This window comes from Hoplias malabaricus, chromosome 15 (assembly GCF_029633855.1).
Source record: "Hoplias malabaricus isolate fHopMal1 chromosome 15, fHopMal1.hap1, whole genome shotgun sequence".
Classification (NCBI taxonomy): domain Eukaryota; kingdom Metazoa; phylum Chordata; class Actinopteri; order Characiformes; family Erythrinidae; genus Hoplias; species Hoplias malabaricus.
This window is the reverse complement of record NC_089814.1, coordinates 21,769,012-21,788,159: the sequence shown is the minus strand read 5'-3', so window position 1 is coordinate 21,788,159 and position 19,148 is coordinate 21,769,012. Positions and strand designations below refer to the sequence as shown.

Genomic DNA, 19,148 nt, shown 5'->3' with positions numbered 1-19,148 from the left:
ACATGTTCAATGAGATGTAGTGTTCCATACGGCTGGAGGACTGAAGGAACATGTCCGTGAGGATTTGATGACGTTCAACTAAGGATGATTAGTCCTGAGTAACAGTTCCCCTGCTCCATAGCCCAATGCCTGTGGGCTGTATACTGTAGGTGATGCTCAGTATTTGGTTGCAGTCATGTTAAACTCAGCTGTAACTAGGGCGAGGCAATTCAGACATTCAGAACTTCCAATTGACATAATCTTCCCTATATTGGTTATATTGATTTTTTTTAAATTTTGTTCATCATTTTTTTTTGTAATTATGTAAATATATCCTTCACTGTGTTCATGTATTGTCCCTTTAAACCATGCCACCATGCATTTAGTCGTGTGATTCTGCCCCATCTACTCTGCCACTTGGAAGCAACATGGCGGAGAACCTAAACACAGAGGCCAACTGAGCAACTCAAGCAATTTGTACCAAAGAAAAACGCTGTGTCTTTGTTTTGGGGGCAGACGATTCTGTACATAAGGAAGCTGAATGTAAACAATAACCAAATATAAAGGGTAACAACGACCAAAGTTAATGCCACCAATATTAATCACAACACCAAATATGAACAGTGCATGGCTAAAAAAAGAGACTGACAAGCTCCCTGCAACATTAGAAAAACATCCCAGCTTTAATAGTTAAGCATCTTTACAGGACAAGCCTTTGCAGTGAACTATGACAGTAAAAAAAACCCTAAATAATTGTTCATTAATTGCAACTGTAATTGCACTAACTGTAAAATCTCCAGAGCATGTCATTTATGCTTATTTCATGCTCATTTTCCACAGAATTTCCACTTTAAATCAGCTGAATTCACTGAACTCACAGATATAAAGGTGTCTCTACAGTACTATTTTTTGAGTATTTTTAAAAAGCCCTCTGTGTTTGAGTTCAGCATTTGTGCTGAGATTTACAGAGAGCTTAGGGCTCAGAAACGTAATATGTGGTTGTAGTATTTCAGAATAGCAAGCTAGGAAGGTCACTGAGGAGAGATAAAGAGAGAGGGAGAGAGAGCGAGAGCAATGTGGGAGAGTGAAGAAGGATTATCTTCTTCAATTATTTTTCCACATTTGGCAGTTAATATCAAATAAACTGTATTATTTTTAGATGGTTGTATGGAGACATCTCAAAGCTTAGAATCTCTACAGTCTCCTACAGTGGAGAAAATGCAGTCTGCTTTTGACAATACATATCTTCACACAGTCTATATGTGGAGAAAATAATGTCACACTGCAGCGGCTAGAGCCTTTAAAAAGCTTCAGTATCCGTATTCACGGTTTTTCAACTCAAATGAGCTGAGGATATTTATATCAAGCAATCAGAGCAGGGATGATACTATACAATCTGATACTAATGCAGTTTTGAAACCTTGAGTATTTACCAGCTTTACCAGTGTTTTCCAGCAACACATGTGGCTTTGTTGTTTCTCTTTAAAAGCAACTATAGTTAATCAATGAAGTCTCTTTAATTAAGGCACTTGACTTAAGCTCTAGCAGCAAGCTGTCATACTCAGTTACATTTTACAAAGATTGTTACAAAGAAATACTTCTAGTGTCACATCACAAAATGTGTGTGTGCTATCATTCAAGAAGTGAATCTGTCATATCCATTCCATATGCCTGGCCTTTCAATGACTCTACAGATACTTAGTTTATTTTATTTTTAGATTTTTTTATTTTTATTTTATTTTATTTTATTTTATTTTATTTTATTTTAGTTTAGTTTTATTTTATTGACTGTGAGCATTGTATATGTGTGGCTGATTTGTATATACTCTGTTCTCATTAGATACAACATTTATTTATCCATCCGGCTGAATTTAGCTACTGTTGATGTTAACTTTAAGCCCTTTTCCACCAAATACACTGTTTCCTTTTAAGATTTTTCCAACACGCATTTCCATATGTTTTCTGAGAACCAAGGATACTTTCTCAGTGGAGGGATTTGCTTGGTTGCCGTGGCTGAATTCAGCACCAGAGCTGTAGATAAATGGATAGAGTCAGGACAGAGTCATGGTTTATCCTTTGCTTAGAGTGGGTTCAGGTCTTAATGATATACTATATGATACAATGATGCAGAGTTCTGAGCCACTCTACCGAGCTTGTGAAATGAGGGAACAGTGGAGAAAAATAGCCAGCGCCCCTTGAGTCGCACTGACAACAACCCAGAAATCCTGTTTTTCTTTCCAGCTTAGAAATCAGATAACGGGTTATTTCCTGTTTACCATTTTCCCTTTTCTAAACAATAACATGAAGCTCTCTGGTTCAATGGTCATTTGCCCAGCACGGCACAAGGACAATATAACATACTGCAAACTACCCCCATCCAGCTCCAGCTGCACAATAAGGCTTTATTTGAGGCTCTGAGTTCTTTCTGGAGCTTCTTTAGCTGGACACGCCCACATCATAGCTCGCATTATTCTTTGGTTTCACCTGGGAACACACTTTTCTAATCTGGGAATCATCACAGTTCCAAATTAGGTTCACAAACCAGAACCAAACTGTTTACATGCTTGGAGGAGAACACTAACTTCCTAGTTCTGCTGCGTTTGCTAACAAACAGCCTTATTGGTGAGTGATGAGGTGGGAACGAGGGCCTCTCACATGCTCAGCCTCAGTGGCAGAGACATTATTAAGCGTAGAACTTGCAATCTCCAGAAGATGGGGTAGTGTTGTCAGTAGGAGCTCAAACTTAGAAGCCTCCAATAGAAGAATCTTCAGGGATGTTCCCCACTAATTACTACTGATAGCTGAGAAGGTACATTTCAGTCACATGTTTCTCCATGTTTTTACTTGTTAATCATGACAATATTAACTGAGATGATGACAAAATATTACAGTTGTTTGTTTGAGCCTCAGGCTCCTTAGAGAATCAACACTCTCTGTTTGTCTTCTCTGTTTGTCTGGGCTTTGAATGTGAAATGCTGCTGAGCACCATTGACTTAAGGGAATGCTACTGTGATTTTCTTTTGATGAATGAGTATCTGAATTGAATTGGAACTGTGATGAGGGGGAGAAAGAAGGAGAGAGAAAGTGAGAAATATAAGTCTGTCTAGATTTTAGCCTGGAGAGGAAGAAGCCAGAAGATGAAAAACAAACAGAAATCTGAGAGGAGATATGATTGGTATTTTATGGATCAAGGGATTGATAATTTTCGAGAGTTCCCTCATGCTCCCAGGAATATTATCACTACCCATTCTAACAGTCTCTACAGCTGTATGAGAAGCTGCTCTGTATGAACAGAGTAGATAAACACTTGTGTATTTGAACTTCTCTACATGGCCTTTATAAGTTTGTGTATGTGTCTGCATGTGTGTTTGTGTTAAATTCTTTGCATCTATAAAAATAGGATATAATTAAGATTGATTAGAATAAGCATTTGTAGGCACTGTAATAAATGAATGGAAATGGAAATGGAACTCATGCTGTCTGCTGTAATCCACTGTGGATTTTGGTTTAAAATTCTGCATATTCAAATAAGGCTTTTTGTCAAAAATGTCACATAGTTGGCTCTTATTTGCAGAGAGACGCCACATTAGAATGAATTCATTGTCAGTATTAAATAATAACATAACAATATGTATGTTGTATAAATGGTAACTACAATAAAATTAAATGTAGTTCTGTAGTTATGAGAATGAGGAACTGAAGTGTGCACCTAGGATTTAAGGGTTTAATCGTTTATGCCTTTTTGTTTTTATAATAAAACATTCTAATACTGAGCTCTTCTTTAGCTTAGTGAAAATAAAACATTTAATTTTGTTAATTTGTCTGTGTGGTGTTTTATATGCTAGAATACATGTAATGAGTGAAATAAGCCACCACCAGAACTGAGCATGTCTGCATATCTAAGTCACATTTATGGGATTAGGGGATCTTATTTTTCTTGAATTTTTACTTTTTAATTAATTTAATTTAATTTTTAGGGTTTAATCAATGACCAGAGAGCGGAATTAAAACGTAATTGTAAGAGGATGGCTCACGCTGCCACTCACCAGGAGGGGGACTGGGCGGCTCAGTAGCTGGCAGCAGCACTCAAAACTCAGTATCCCAGAAGCCCAGGCACTAATTAGTGCTGATTGAGGCTAATCAGACACACCTGCTGGGCACTGTATAAAAGCCTAACTCAAACCACAGTTCAGTGCGGTATGGTACTTAGCAAAAGATGTAAATAATAGTAAAGAAAAAGAGAAAGTAGTAAAGTATAATCAAGGGAAAATATTGTAGCTTAATAATTATAGTTAAGTTTAGAAAGTTTGGAAGGCAAGGGTGAGCTGAACTGGCTTTAAGTTTGTTTCTGTAAAGTAAAGCAGAGTGTTTCAGTGTCATGGCTGATTTTAGTTTGGTGTTATTATGGTACTCCTTTGTTTGTAGATGCCATTGTCAACATTTCCTTTGTTTGCCATTCCTGCCTTTTTTCAAACCTCCATTTTGAGTCCATCTGTTTTCCCACTCCTAATGTAGAGCTGTGATAAAGCCTTGCTCCTTGGTGCAAGGGGCTGCTGGTTCAAATCCAGCCTAAGGCAGTCACAGGTAATACACAAAGCACTCCAGAAGCCTTAACACTCTGCGCCTTTTAATAATCATTTATTAAAAGAATGAATAAAAAAAAAAAAAAATTATATATATATATATATATATATATATATATATATATATATATATATATATATATATATATATATATATATATATATATAAATAACAGGAGCTCTTCTCTTGAGTCCACCACCCATTCATTCTGTAACAGTAATGGAGCTGATTATTGAAGTTAATGTTATATATAAACAGTTCTGTGTACATGTAGTATTTTAGATACCTTTGAAAAACATACAAAAATCTAAAATATGCATTTGAACAAGCCATATGGCCAGGCACAGGAACAGTCTCTGTAGGGGGTCCAACCAGTCCATCATAGGGCATCACACAATCACACATTAACTCATACACTCACACCTGTAGCCAGTCCACCTACCAGCATTTGTTTTTGGACTGTGGAAGGAAAGACCAGTATGTATCTGTGTGAATCAATATGCGGTAGATGAACATTGATTCTAGCTTGGGGTAATGTGTAATATTCATTGCTGTATGAGAGTATTCAGTCTAGCTCTGGGTTCAACATGCTGTAAATGTCCCCGTGTCCTCATCAGTGATAAACCAAAGACGTCACTGATAATGATCGCTCTGACCTCTTAAAGTGAGCCTGTTGGTTTCCTGCATGCTTTGCACCAGCAGAGTGTGTGAAAAGCATCAGCGTTCAGTAATTACGTTGTTTGTGAGTCTAATGTGTTTGGCTTAAGTGGTTGTGTTTTAATGTCGTTTCTGAGGTTTCACAGTAGGAAAAAGCCCCGGAGGGCAAGTCGTGGGAGGTCCCCATTGGACGATGACTGCGTGGAGATCTCAGTAAACATTACGCTTCCATATTTCAATATGATTTTTTTTTTTTTTTTCAGATAATTAGTCATCAGACATATTCACAGCAATTATCGGCAGTGAAAGCAAGCTGTTTGCCCAATGAGATGTTTACAATCTGCTATGAATTCAGTAACAGCTTGTGATTGATGTGTGCTTAATAATTGGCGTTTTGTTGTGCTACTCTGCCATTGAGCGCCCTATCAAACATTTATAAGGCGAGAAAAGAAAAACAGACAGGAGACAAATTGTTGTTAGCCCTGTGGATACAGCCTGCAATTTGAATAATAGCTTGTGTGGAGAAGGCTAATTTGCAGTGCAGTAATTCGAAGGAGGATGTTGATGTAAAAACATTGTTACTTCAATTTCTCTTTCTCTTTCTCTCACTCCCCTCCACTCTCTCTGTATTGCTTTCTCTCTCACAGCCCTCTTTTGAAATTCAGTGGCTGTAAGGGCACAGTTTCCCTCAGTCTACAAGTGATCCAGGGTTAACCTTTTATTGATTGACTGAGGGCTGTTAGCATGCAGTAGAAAACATTTAGGCAGCATAATTAAATTACCTTTGATGAAGCTTGTAAAAACACAGAGAGTTTCAAAAGGGACTGTGCACTATAATCTTGGGTGATAAGGTGGTGCAGGGTTTCCCACAGAAAATTGTGAGAGGGGAGTATGGTGGTGGGCAACAGGCCAACAACCCTGTAACGTTATTTTAATTTTTATTTATAAATTAACAAAGCAGTTAAAGTGCAATAACAGTTACAATAACATACGTGCTAGTAAGCAACATCATGAGCAATAACACCATCATTAGCCCCTCCCTCATGTGTGCTCCTGTTGAGAATCAAAGCTCAAGATACGAACCGAGCCATCGCTGAAATTCACTGATATTTTTATGAATTATATGCTCTGTGTGGTGTTTGAACACTTTGAGGAACTTATACGATGGGCTGAGTGTAGAGTCGACACATTGAATGAATTGGTTCATGAATCGAGTGCAAATTCAATCAATGTTTCAGAACATTGTTTACAAACATGGGCTGCACATGCTGTGACGTCGTATACACACAGCCTCGGGGAAACTCTGAGACAACACACAGCTCGCCTTAAACACTGGATTATACTTCAGAACACGTGTTTGTGACTGAAAACTGAGGAATAACGCATTAAACACAGAAAGTACTTTGGAACTTTGAAGGATCTCTTATTATTGAGTGTTTACGATGGGGGTGGACCACGTTGTCAAGGCAGCCGCCCTAACTATAAAACCCTGCGATGCAATTGAATATCGTTAATGAGACAATGCTTTAACAACAAACAGCATTGAGCAGGGAAATAACCCTGATAGAGGATTAGAGATGACTAATGTACACACAGAGACTTCTTCAGTTTTTCTTAAAACTGAAATAGTGTGAAATACCATTGTACTTTGTTCACTGATGCATTTTTTGGCAGAGGCACATTTCTTCACATTTTTGCTCATAAAATACTGCAGCTTCTTTAGATGCTGCTTTGGTTATACATTGAACGATCACTGGATTAGGAACACCTACCTTGTATCTACACTCACTCTTCATTTTGTCAGCTCCAGTCTGTAGGTCACATATTGCATGAAAACACGTTCTTATCCCCATTTCACCCTGCTCTTCAACAGGACCCCCGGAGGACCACCAGAGAGCAGGCTGATGGATCATCCTCAGTGCTGCAGTGACACTGACTTGGTGGTGGTGTGTTAGTGTGTGCTGTGCTGGTTAGAGTGGATCAGACACAGCAGTGCTACTCGAGTTTTAAAACCCAGTTTCCACTCCCTGTCCACTCTGTTACACACCATCCTCATTAGTCCACCTTGTAGATGTAAAGTCAGTAGCTTTATAGAGACAGTAGCCCAGTTTGTGTTGGTCATTCTGTAGTCCTACATCAGTGGACACAGGATGCTGTTAGAGGACATTTTTTGATTAATGGCTTGATTGATTCTGTCCAGCAGTGACACTGAGGGCTTTAAAATCTCTAGTAGCACTGCTGTGTCTGATCCACTCTAGGCCAACCCTCTGTTCGTTTAGTGTGTGTATCATCCCTGTCCAATTAAAAACAAGTATCTCCCAAAATAGTAGCTTTTAACAGGAGAAGCAAAAATACTTCTTAACTTTCAGTGGAAGTAAAATGTAAAAGATTTTGATTTTGGAGCATTTCTATTGATTCATTCATCATGAAACGATCACACAATATTAAGGACAGCTGCTGTATTCAAATGATGGAATGGAAACACCAAAAATGATTATTAATTGGACAGTGATGGTATTCCTTTGGGGCTGATAAAATCTTATTTTAAATTCTGAGTTTATTAATGTTTTTATGAAAGTTTTTGTGCAAATACAGTCCAAACATATCCTGAATCTGTAGAGTGTGTTTTTCAATTCCATTTTATTGCTCACTTTTGGAGTTATGAGGCTGAGAATGTGATAAGAGCCAAAGATACACATCATCTGTATTACATCTCCCCATGTGTAATTGGTTGATTTGTGGGTCCATCTACATTTTGTGTGACTGATCAAAGGATGCTGATGAATTCACTAAGGATATTAGAAATGAAATATGTTTAAATATTCAACAACTCAGTTTATGGCCAAATGATCTTTCCACAGTGCTCTAAGTCAAATGGGGCCTCATTGCAGAGAGAGTTGAGATTGTTCTTAATATTTTTATATGACACTTATAGGGATTGAGCGCATTAAATGGTGAATTTAATAAGACATGCCAAAATCAAGAAAATGCCGCTAGACCCCAGAGGTATATCCAGGCGGTGCTTTGTTGTTATGAGATAATAAATATTGTTTGAATCATCTGTGTCTTGGTGCATCAGTTCCTAAGTAATAACATTTTAAGAGAGTAGAGGAGCTGTAAAACGTTAAAGTTAACACGGAGTCTGAATTTAATAAAACACCATGGGCTTTCACAAAATAAGAAAAAGTAGGATGCTGATTTAACACTGTTAATATGATATGGATTTTGCGATCTACCAACAAGCTACTTCCCTGAGGAAAAGAGAAAGCAGTGGAATTGAACAAAGGAAAAAAATGCCAACCACTGCACCATTAATTATGCATGAATTGATAAGGCAGCATTGGCCTTTGCAATTAGCAGATTAGGGAGGGCTACATTTAATCCAATCTTAATAATAATAATAATAATAATAATACACCTATAGAATCTAAACAAAGTTTTCCAATTATAAAGCGTGTGACTCTATGATTATATGACTGTGTGTCTGCTGTGAACTCAGTGACCAGTTTCAGATGTTCCTGTGCAGTGTTCCGTAAGAGAAAGCCTGAAAAAATGAAGAGTAAATGGTTCTCTGGTTTGGCCTGTGTTTATTCAAGTTGTGACTGCTACAGCCAATACAACTTTACTATTAACACCAAATCAGGTCACACTCTGGCCAATCAGAGCCATTCATATGGTAAAATCATAATTGAATTGCAATTAACAGCCTAATCAGAGGCTAACTAATCACTCTTATTAGTTCCGTCATAATCCTGCAGCCATAGGATCTACAGCCTCATAACAAACATTCATACGCAGAGACAGTCCCGGGGTACAGTATGTCAGGGAAAAGCAATAACGCTGAAGACTGACCTGCAGATGGGTAAAGCTCTCTAATTTTACAGAGCTATTGATTAAAGAGGAATGGAAAAGGTCACTGTGATTTTTTTTTCTCGACCAAAAAAGAATTTCTGTACAAATAACTGCGGAAATCACTGCTGGGACTCATTAAGGCGTGTCCCAAAGGCTTCATTGTCATTTGGCTTCATGTTAAACCATAATGATGAAAAGCTGAGAGATCATAGTTGTGTAGCACTTAAAATGCCTATATTCCCCCTTTTTTCTTTTCTTACTTTCTTTTTTTAATAAAAGAAATATATTTCTCTCCTTGAGGCATTTATGCTTGTTTTCTCCTCTAGAAAATGCAGAATTATGTGTTTTCCACTAGCATTTTTATCTGGCTACAGCACTTTTAATCAACACACACAAACTTATTAAACTCACTCACACCTACTACTTTATAGAAAAAAAAAATCAGATTTCTTATTTGTTTTACATTATTTTTTTTGTGTTTACTGTGATTATATATAACTTAATACAAGCACCACGCTCACTGACAAGGCATTAATTTAAATATATATAATCATCTTGGGTGCCTAAGACTTCTGCACAGTACTATATATACTATTTTGTGCAGCTCACATAAGATGTAATCGTAGTCTGTGAATGATTCAGTTTGTGTTCTTTAGGTGCTCCACATAAGCATGGCTATGTTTTTAAAATAGGTTTTATCAAGACTTATCAATAAAAGGTATCAATATTAAGGCTGTTTTATAACATGAAGAAGAATAACTGAAGTAAATCACATATTGTTGAAAGGGGCTGAAATTCTGACCCCTCATCACTCCTTTCCTCACTTCTTTGGGGTTCTGAAGGAAGAGCTGACAGCATGACCTTAATTAACTATCACGGATCAGGATCCTGTACGATGACTGACCAAGTTTAAATGACTTTTCTGAACCTGAACGTCTATTCAGAAATCAGCCATTCATTGTTTGAGCCAATGAGCAAAGTATGCAAATAAGCATTGAATGGACCAGCAAGGTCCTTGTAATTGGTAAGTAATTTAACTTCTTACGATTGGCTGAGAGACATTACTTACACACGCAGACATATACAACCGAAAAAACAAGTTTACCTTCCAGATCATGATTTTTTTTTAAATTTTATTTTAGTTTGTATTTATTTATTTATTTATTTACACTTTTACACTTTTATTACATCTCACTGGTGTTGCCCTTTAAAGGAACAGTAGCTGAAACCTGTCATTCTGAACAGAGCAGTTTAAAGATGGAGAGAACACTGCTGTGGTGTTTGATCCTTTTGTTATTTTAAACAATGCATGTCTCAAATTTATCTAATGTTCAGATTTACTGAAGAATCCTAGAAATCTGTCTTAACTAATGGAAAAGTCAAATAAAAATTTTAAAATGGCAAACAATTTGTTGTCCTTATCTGAACATGTAAATGTTAAATGTGAGTAACCTAGCAAAAAATAATTAATTAAAAAAATATAATAATAAAATAAACAGATGTGGTGCATTATTTCTTTGCCTGTATTTGAATGTGGTGCTGAAATGTGGAGCCTCTCATTTCTCCTCAGTGAACCGCCGGTAATCGGTTACATCTACTTCTTCCTGTCGCAGAACTGCCGCAGAGAATAACATTTGTTTTCAGCTGAAAGATTTCAAAATATCTGTGCTCTCTCTCTCTCTGTCTTTCCCACAGAGAGTTTGTACAGGCTGAGGCATCCTCGTTGTGCTCCACAGAGCAGTGTGGATGGCCTTGAGGATATGGAGGTTAGTCTGCTGTTATTTTTCTCCTCTGAAGGTGACACTGAAATAAGCTGTCCAGCCACAGGCACAGGGTGTGTTTTGGGATGATTTGGCAAGAAGCGTCTGACTGCTGTGGGGAGACTGTCCAAACTAGAGACGTTGATTACAAGAGGGTGGGTTAGGTTTTATAAAGGATTATAATTAATAAATACTAATAAAAACATAGGAAATCATTAATAACACTCAGAAATACACAAAAGTCAATGACTAAGCAATGCTTATTGTGTTTGCATTTTTCGCACACAAACAAAAAGACACACACACACTATGTGCACCACAGAGCAAAATATATAAATAAATTGTGGTGATGGATGTGATAAAAGTGAGTTTATTTGTTGTTTATTTTGAGACTGTAGGCATTTGAACATTAGAAACATTGATAAGAGCTTTATTTTTGCTCCCAAGCTGGACTGTGTTAGAGTATAGTAAGAAATCAATAACAGAAACTGATTAAAAACTGAGTAATTGTTTTTCCATCTTCCAATCTTGCAGGATAAAAGGATTTATAGAGTGTCTTTGTCTTAAAAAGTGCCTCTGCCAAAGGATTTAACACCGTGGTTTCAGTGCCTTTGAATGACTGGTTCTTTAAAGAAACATTAAGTAAAATTTATATCTTAAAATGGTTTACTCCTCTGTTCGTTTGTTTACTGCCCTCCCTCCACCCTCAGAGGAAATGCAGGACTCAGCTGTTGATCCTGGTGGTCCATGGAGGTCATATCCTGGACTCTGGAGGTGGTGATCCGGGTGGAAAGGCAGGAGATGCAGCGACACTGGCCTCTGTGCTGGAGCGAGTGGCGAGGGCTCACTTCCAGGAAGCAGCAGACGGGATTTTGATCCGGCTGGTCCCCTGCCCACCCGTCTGTGCTGATGCTTTCTCCCTGGTCTCTCAGTGAGTTCTCAGTGTTCTGGAAAGGCCTGCTTTCACTGATGTCATCATTTTGACTAGTGATGCAGTGAAACAAGATCAAAACCAAAATCTGAATTGAGGACAGTGTTCAGCAGTAAAGAAACTAACAAACAAACAAACAAAAAACTCTAAATAATATTTAGAGTATTAATTAAATAATATTTAGGGTAAATAATATTTTATTGACAATAAATAAACTCTTAAAATACATTTCAGCACATTAGTTTTTCTACTCCACCTTAAATGGGTTAGCAGTTACATTCTGTGGCTTAGTCTTCATAATAATAATTTCAACACCACATTAAAAAGTGCAGCAGTTACATTCTGTGGCTCAAGCTTCTTAAAAATATTTTTACTTCACCTTAAATGGTGCAGCAGCAACATTCTTGCACATATTAATGAGAATGTTACAGTTACACCAATATAATTGGAGTTAAAAAGTGTTGTGTATACTTGTGTAAGTGCTGAGTATTAAACCTACGAATTGAGCCCTGGAGGCCGGACGGAGGTGAGTGAAGAAGTCATGAGACAGTAGCCCTGCCTCACTCCTTGTGTGGTGATTAACTCTGGATTACAAACCCCATTTCAACTCATAATAAAAGTACTGAATGGTGCTCCAACACTCCAGAGAACTTTCCTGTTACTCTGCAGTTCAATGCTAGGGGGCTTTTTACCCCATTTGCCAACGCTTGGCTATGAGCATGGAGAACATAAGCTCATGCATGCCTGCTGCAGAATGTTTCATTTTGTTTCATCAGCAAAATGAATGTGAACCATCCAGTGGTGTATGTTACACCAGTTGTAAAATCATGAAATGTTTAGTAGATAAGCCATTAAATCCCATCTATGGCACAAAATGTTGGTAGACTTTACACTTGTGTGCCTGCTTTAGTTAATGTGCTCATGAATCTTTAAAACCATGCAGTGCACTCGTGTGCAAAATCACTACTCAAAATGGTTCTGGAGGCAGAACAAATATAATTGGTTACCAGTCAAAAGGCGGGGATAAACCTGATTGGTTAGCACACAATGGGCTGTAAACCCTCCCTTTTAGCCGGTAACCAATTAGATATGTTCTGTTTCGGCAGTGCTGCTTCCAGAACCATTTTGAGATTACTAATAATTAGACATATAACACTTTGAAAATAAGAGTACATTTAATTAACAGTATTTAAGACATTTTTAAGTAATAAGTTTAAGTAATAAGCTTTAATAAATGTCTTAAATTTCATGAATTACATACTGTAAGGTTTTGATTGGAGCATGTTAGATTTGAAATGAAACCACAGCAACAGAGGTTACTGTATAAATCATCCAGAAACAACAAAACAGCAAACGATGGCAGCATTGTCTGATTACTTACTCTAGATGCATATTAATTATGCACTTTACATCAACTTTCTTAAAATTTATTATCAAGAAACACAAAAGAAAGAAAGGTTCTAGATGTTATAGACATATTTTAGCTTGAAATACAGAGCTACTTCTGCATCACAGCCAACTCCAATAAAGATTAGCATATCTGTCAGCAATAAACTGAATATGTTGGACAATGGATTTTTCTCTGAGACACAAGAGCATCATAAGGAGTTTCAACACAATAAATATTTCACACACGCTTGTGCTTTTCTCTTTTTTCTAGCTGGACTGCAGCTGTTAGAAAGAAGATAACCTTGAAGCAGCATTAAATAATCAAAAAAATCTATACTTCATAGTCTTTCATGTTTCACATCTGTACAGAGGAGCTCTGCTTTCTTCAGTGGTACACACAGAGACCCAGTGGATCTTTCAAAACTAAACCTTAGTCTCATTGTGTTTTGGGAATGGTGCTTCGTTTGGACTTGCAGCCGTTATAACCTCATAGTTTTATAGTTGGGAGATTGAAAGTTGACGCCTTAGGGCTTAGAAATCCAGAAGAGCCTCCCTCCTCTGCTTCACACCATTTGCTTCTATTCAATGTGCAATGTTTGTCAGGTGACATAACAATACTGAGCAGTTAGTTTCTCTGCCAGGCATGTCGAGATGCTGTGCAGTGACTCTGCATTAGCGCCAGTGACTGATAAAGGAGTGGCTGGCTTTATATTTTTCAGAGCAAGAACGTGCTAGTCACTGCCAGCTTAGTAGCTTTGTAATTTAGTAATTGAATGGAACTGGTAGGATAAAAGAATTGGGACAAAATTGGATTAACCCCCAGAAAAAAAAGAAAGTTCTTCACTGATGTAAAATAGAGGTGTAGCAATTCATTTCTTTTCAATATAATTCCTCATGATCTAAATTAATCTGTCATTAAAGGGCAATACTTAATGATGATTGGTTGGCATTGGCCAAAAATAGAGTTTTAGATGAATCAAGTTATGAGTCATTAACAACACAAAATGGCTTAAACAAAATGTGATGTAATTTAAACCCATTCAACTAATGTTCTCTGAACTGAATTCTTCTGGATTCAGAAATATTGATTTAGAATTGAATCTAAAACTAGTGAGACATGAATCAAATCGACAAGCTTTTCAAAGTCCCTTCAAATATTCACAAACTTAGATTACAGACTTACATTATCTAGAAAGGCTTAAGAAGTTCTTCAGATCCCATTTGCAGGAATTATTTTAACAATGTTTTTTAGGGAACCAAAATAAAATTCTTTTGTCACATTAGGATAATTTTGTATGTCAAGTACCATAGTTTTAACAGGCTTGTAACTAACATACATACTCACTCAGGTTTGAACATTGCAGTCCAAGAAGCGATATTTGCCACATACTCCTACTTAGGGGATGCTATTGTGTTTCTCATTAATGATGCTTTTGTGTCTATGTTAAGACTGGGCTATGTTAAGGGCTGATGTGACCTGCAACACTTTTTCTTAGTAGTATTTTACCCTTTAATTTTTTCTACATCCAGCCTATAAAATCTCCTATAGCAAAATCAATGCTCATTTTCCAAAGGTGAATTACCTCCAACACAACACATAAAGGATTTTCTTTGTCGGTACACACATGCCTAAGGAGAGATAAGAAAGGCTTAACAATCTCTCTGCAGGCCTCCGCGATTGATTATTAATGAAACTGCCACTCTGTCCCATGCACAACACAAGCGTGATCAAATGAAATACTAGAATCAGAGAGGAGCCTTTACTGCTTTAATTAGACATGGATGTCTCCAGGAGACAGGGAGTTTGCCCCTGTTACTGAGGACTCTCTTCTTCCACTTCACCCTCTCCTCTGTCTTCTCCCAGTGGGTTCCACCAAACAGCTTCAGATTAGCTCCATTGATCTTCGCTTGGAGTTTTGTCACTGAGCTGAGACACTGTTATAGTCGTTGGCCTCCTTCATCCACTGAGAAAACTTCACATTTTCAAGACCTTTCCACCCCGTATTGTGTTGTTAGGGATGCACAATGACATTGGGTTTCACTGGATGAATTTGTAGATTTGATTGATGGTACAATGTAATGTTTATGGTAATTCTGAAAATGGCACTTATTTATGAATATATAAGTATCTGTATTTTAAAAAAACGAGCTATGAAGCAATATTCATTTTATTCTTCTCATATTTTTGCGGAACTGTTTGCTGATTGCTCTTAACAGCAAACTGAAATGGACATTGCAGCATATCGTCACTGTCCAATTAAAAACACACATTTCCATAATAGCAAAGGAAAAAGCTTTCTTGACTTTCAGTTGAAGTCAAGGTGAAAAGATTTTAATCCAAGTGTTCTAGAGCATTTCTGTTGGGTTATTAATTAATTTTGCACACGAGGTGAAGGATGGCTGCTGTGTTCAAATCCATAAAAATGGAGACACATGCGACAGTATTTTCTTGATGTATATTCAAGTGAAACAGAACTCTTGCGTTGGAGATAAAATATGTAGAACATGATTTGGAGATTTGATTAGATGAGGAAAACTTGTGTTTTAAAAGGCCTTGCCTTTGACTATGTGCATGACAGATGCAACCAAAATAGCTCTGGTTTTAGTGGCTTTATCTGTTAGAATCAGTAGTCAGGTGAATCCCATTTCATGTTCAACAAAATGCTTGAATCAGTCCAGGCCTAAATATCTCCAACACAACCTTCGGAATTAAAAAGGAATAAATAAATATTGAGGAATTTTAGTGAAGGGGGCATGATTTACTGATAGTGAACAATCAGATTTGCATTACCTTCCCCATGGTTCTGTCTTTGTAGTTATGACTCTGGAGGTCTTCGCCCTGATCTCCAGCTGGTTAATTTTTCTCACTGATTAGTCCGGAATGTAATTGAGGCAGGAAATTATGAATCGATTTAATTGGTTAACATGACGTTTCCATGGCCACAGACATGCGTGTTTGTCATTGCACATCAGAGGGTGTTTAACAAGAAAAAAATATCAATACACTTTGTATGAAGATGAAGGTGCAAGAATTGTGTATTTTAAATAGGTACCACTTTAGAATAAGACTACACTGAATGTTAATAGTTTAAAATCTGTCCATTTAATATTTATAAATACATTTTAACTCATTAAAAGTCATTAATAATCATTTATAACATACAGTTAGACCATGTAACAGTGACCTGGTGTTTGCTGTAGTGTGAACCCACATCTCGCCAAATACTGACCTCACTGGGTCTCCTCCATCGTTCGACATTAAACTCATTAACAAATATGTGCTGGAGCTGACGGGGTAAATGTCGACTGATGGAGGAGACACAGTGAGGTCAGTATTCAACGAGATCCGAGGTTTAACTGTAGATTGATGTGTGTTCACTATTTGGCAAACACCAGGTCACAGTTACGATTTCTATCTGTCTGTTATAACAGATTATTTATGACTATTAAAGTGTTAGCAACATAAATAATTAATTAACCATTTACAAACCTTTAAAAGTGTAGTCTTATTCTAAAGTGGTACCTTTAAATAATATAGAACAATAAATTCTGATCAGTATGATGTAGGACATGAACCAGGAAGGTAAACTATTTATTTTATATTTATTCTTGACAAAAATGTCTATAGTTAAATTGTTTTACTTGATTAATGAACATCATACATTTTATTATTAGTAGTAGGTTAGTTGTTGCAGAAGAATGATTGTGTAAGTATTGACATAGATGAAGCAGCCGATTTCAATACGATCAGCTTTCTAGTAATGTTCAGTCTTTCTAGTAATGTTCTGCCAAACATGACAGTTCTGAGTTTATTTGCAATACTCCTATGTGCTTGGATTTTCACCCACGTTAACAATGGCCTCTGCAGTAGATTACGTTTCAGCCTACAGTTGAATGTTTGAAACGTAACAAGTGCCTCGTGATGTTTTGCTCTGGCCAAGGTCACTGCTGTGCATAAAATCCTGGCTATGGACAAAAACATATGTAAAGCCATGAATTTCTAATCTTATTTCCTCTTTTTTTTACTCTCCATAGTTTGAATCCTTACAGCTACGATGAGAGCTGTGTTTCCAGTAGCGTGGATCATCTGCCGTTAGCCGCTCTCCCTATTCTTGCCATCGCTGCACCACGATACCAGGATGCTGTAGCGTCGGTAATCACTCAGGCCAATCAGGTCTACCACAACTTCCTCCAGTCTCCAGAGGGTCTGGGCTTCACTGGACAGGTAAGCATCCCTACAGAGTTAGGCCGAACCATTTGGGGGAAATATCCCACATCACAATTTTCAAATAGTTTGGAGCATACTGCTGGGTATATGCATAATTTTGCCGCTTTGTTTTACAAAGAACCTACACTCTAAAAAATAAAACCTTGGGTCAACAAAAAAAATCAATTCAACGTTTTGCGACCGTCTTTTTGAATTGTGTCAACTTCTAGTAAAATTACAGTGCTCCAACATAGTGTTTTGAGTACTGTGAGATACTTTGACAGACACAGTAAAAAGCATTTTTATATAACATGAACTTGATAAATGTCACCATCAAAAGATATTCAACAGTATGATTACTTTTATTCCGTACTGTGATCATATCTCACATCTTTCACATTCTTGAAACAGTAAAATTATGTAATATGTTTACTGTATAAGTGTCACAGTTATAAGGCTTGATTTCAGTCAATTGAGTGTGAAACAATTTAAACAATGATACAAGAACATGAGAACATTCATAAAAACAGTAATAGAAACTTAACTTCTCTCCTCCATTTCCCTCTCCCTCTGTTTAACTTGTTGAGCCTTAAGTCTCAAAGTAAGTAAATAATTAAAAAAAAAAAAACCTGAGGGTCATAAAAGTGTTCTTAGCAGTTATAACACTGTCTCTTACAGAGTTAAGGAAAGCTAGCCGGCCAGCTGGCTAATTCAGCCTCTATCCACCAAACACAGACCATCAAACTGGCAAACCTAAACACACCAATAAAGTAAACCACTTTGGGTCATGAAAATGGTTATAACCCTCACCCTGGTAGCTTTTTTTTGTGCCTTATCCACAATAAGGTGTGTGGGGAGCAAACTGAAGCAACCGCCTCCGGTAAAATTCATCCTGTCCGAGTGGGCGGGAGAAAGCGAATGAGAAAATGGCGTTGTCCAACACAAATAACTGAGTCGCCAGAAAATGATTTTTGCTTTTTAGTATTTAACGTAATATAGTGATTTCAGGTTAGTCTGGAAATTGTGTTGAAACAACACGTATATTATTTATGTTACCAAAACTCAATAAAGCACCTCATGAATACAAAAACTCTACAAAAATCCTTCAACTACATTTTTTTTTATCTTAAAGCAGTGCATATATTTAAGTATTGGCTAAAGGCCACCAGAATGACTTTTTAGAGTGTACTGTTCATTTAAATTTCTGAACAAATCAACATGTTTGTGATAAATATCTGTGATGTTCAACTATTCTGCCATTGAGGAAAAAAAAAATCAGTGGCATAAATCATTCAAAGCTATTCACAGATACAGAACCTGCAAAAATTAGCAGTTAAAATGCAGTCCCTTTAAATCATGTTCATCTATAGTGATCTTGGAGTGTTGCTATCGATTATAATGTGTTGTTATGTAATTACAAGCTCATGTATTCCAGCTAATGGTATATAGAGGCATCAGTGCTAATATGTCACAGTATAGTGTGACCTTTAGTGTCAGTATACCACTTTTCTAATTGTTATTTATTATTAGCTTTTGAGTCAATCATGGTTTAACAGGATTTATATTGACATTTCATGAAGAAATATGGTCCCAGTAAAATATCTGTCTAGTGCAAGCCGTTATGCGATTTAGGTTCATGGATAATTAAAGGTCCCATTTTCATGTACTAAAGCACAACCATGAGCGAGTGTAATGTTTTTCGCAGGCAAGGACACCAATGTAAGATGGTTTTATTTATAAAATCCACGATGAGTAGGAACAAAAGAGTAATTACGTTGACTTCAGACTG

At 37.0% G+C, this 19,148-nt stretch overlaps 1 protein-coding gene across 1 annotated transcript in view; it reads left to right on the top strand.

Moving 5' to 3' along the window:
* Positions 1–19,148, top strand: part of plrdgb (PITP-less RdgB-like protein) — a 101,875-nt gene that overhangs the window by 52,601 nt on the left and 30,126 nt on the right. Inside the window, exons 4-6 of the mRNA XM_066645969.1 lie at positions 10,768–10,838; positions 11,543–11,763; positions 17,188–17,377. Coding sequence (XP_066502066.1) covers positions 10,768–10,838; positions 11,543–11,763; positions 17,188–17,377 — 482 coding nt within the window. The remainder of the gene's footprint in view (positions 1–10,767; positions 10,839–11,542; positions 11,764–17,187; positions 17,378–19,148) is intronic.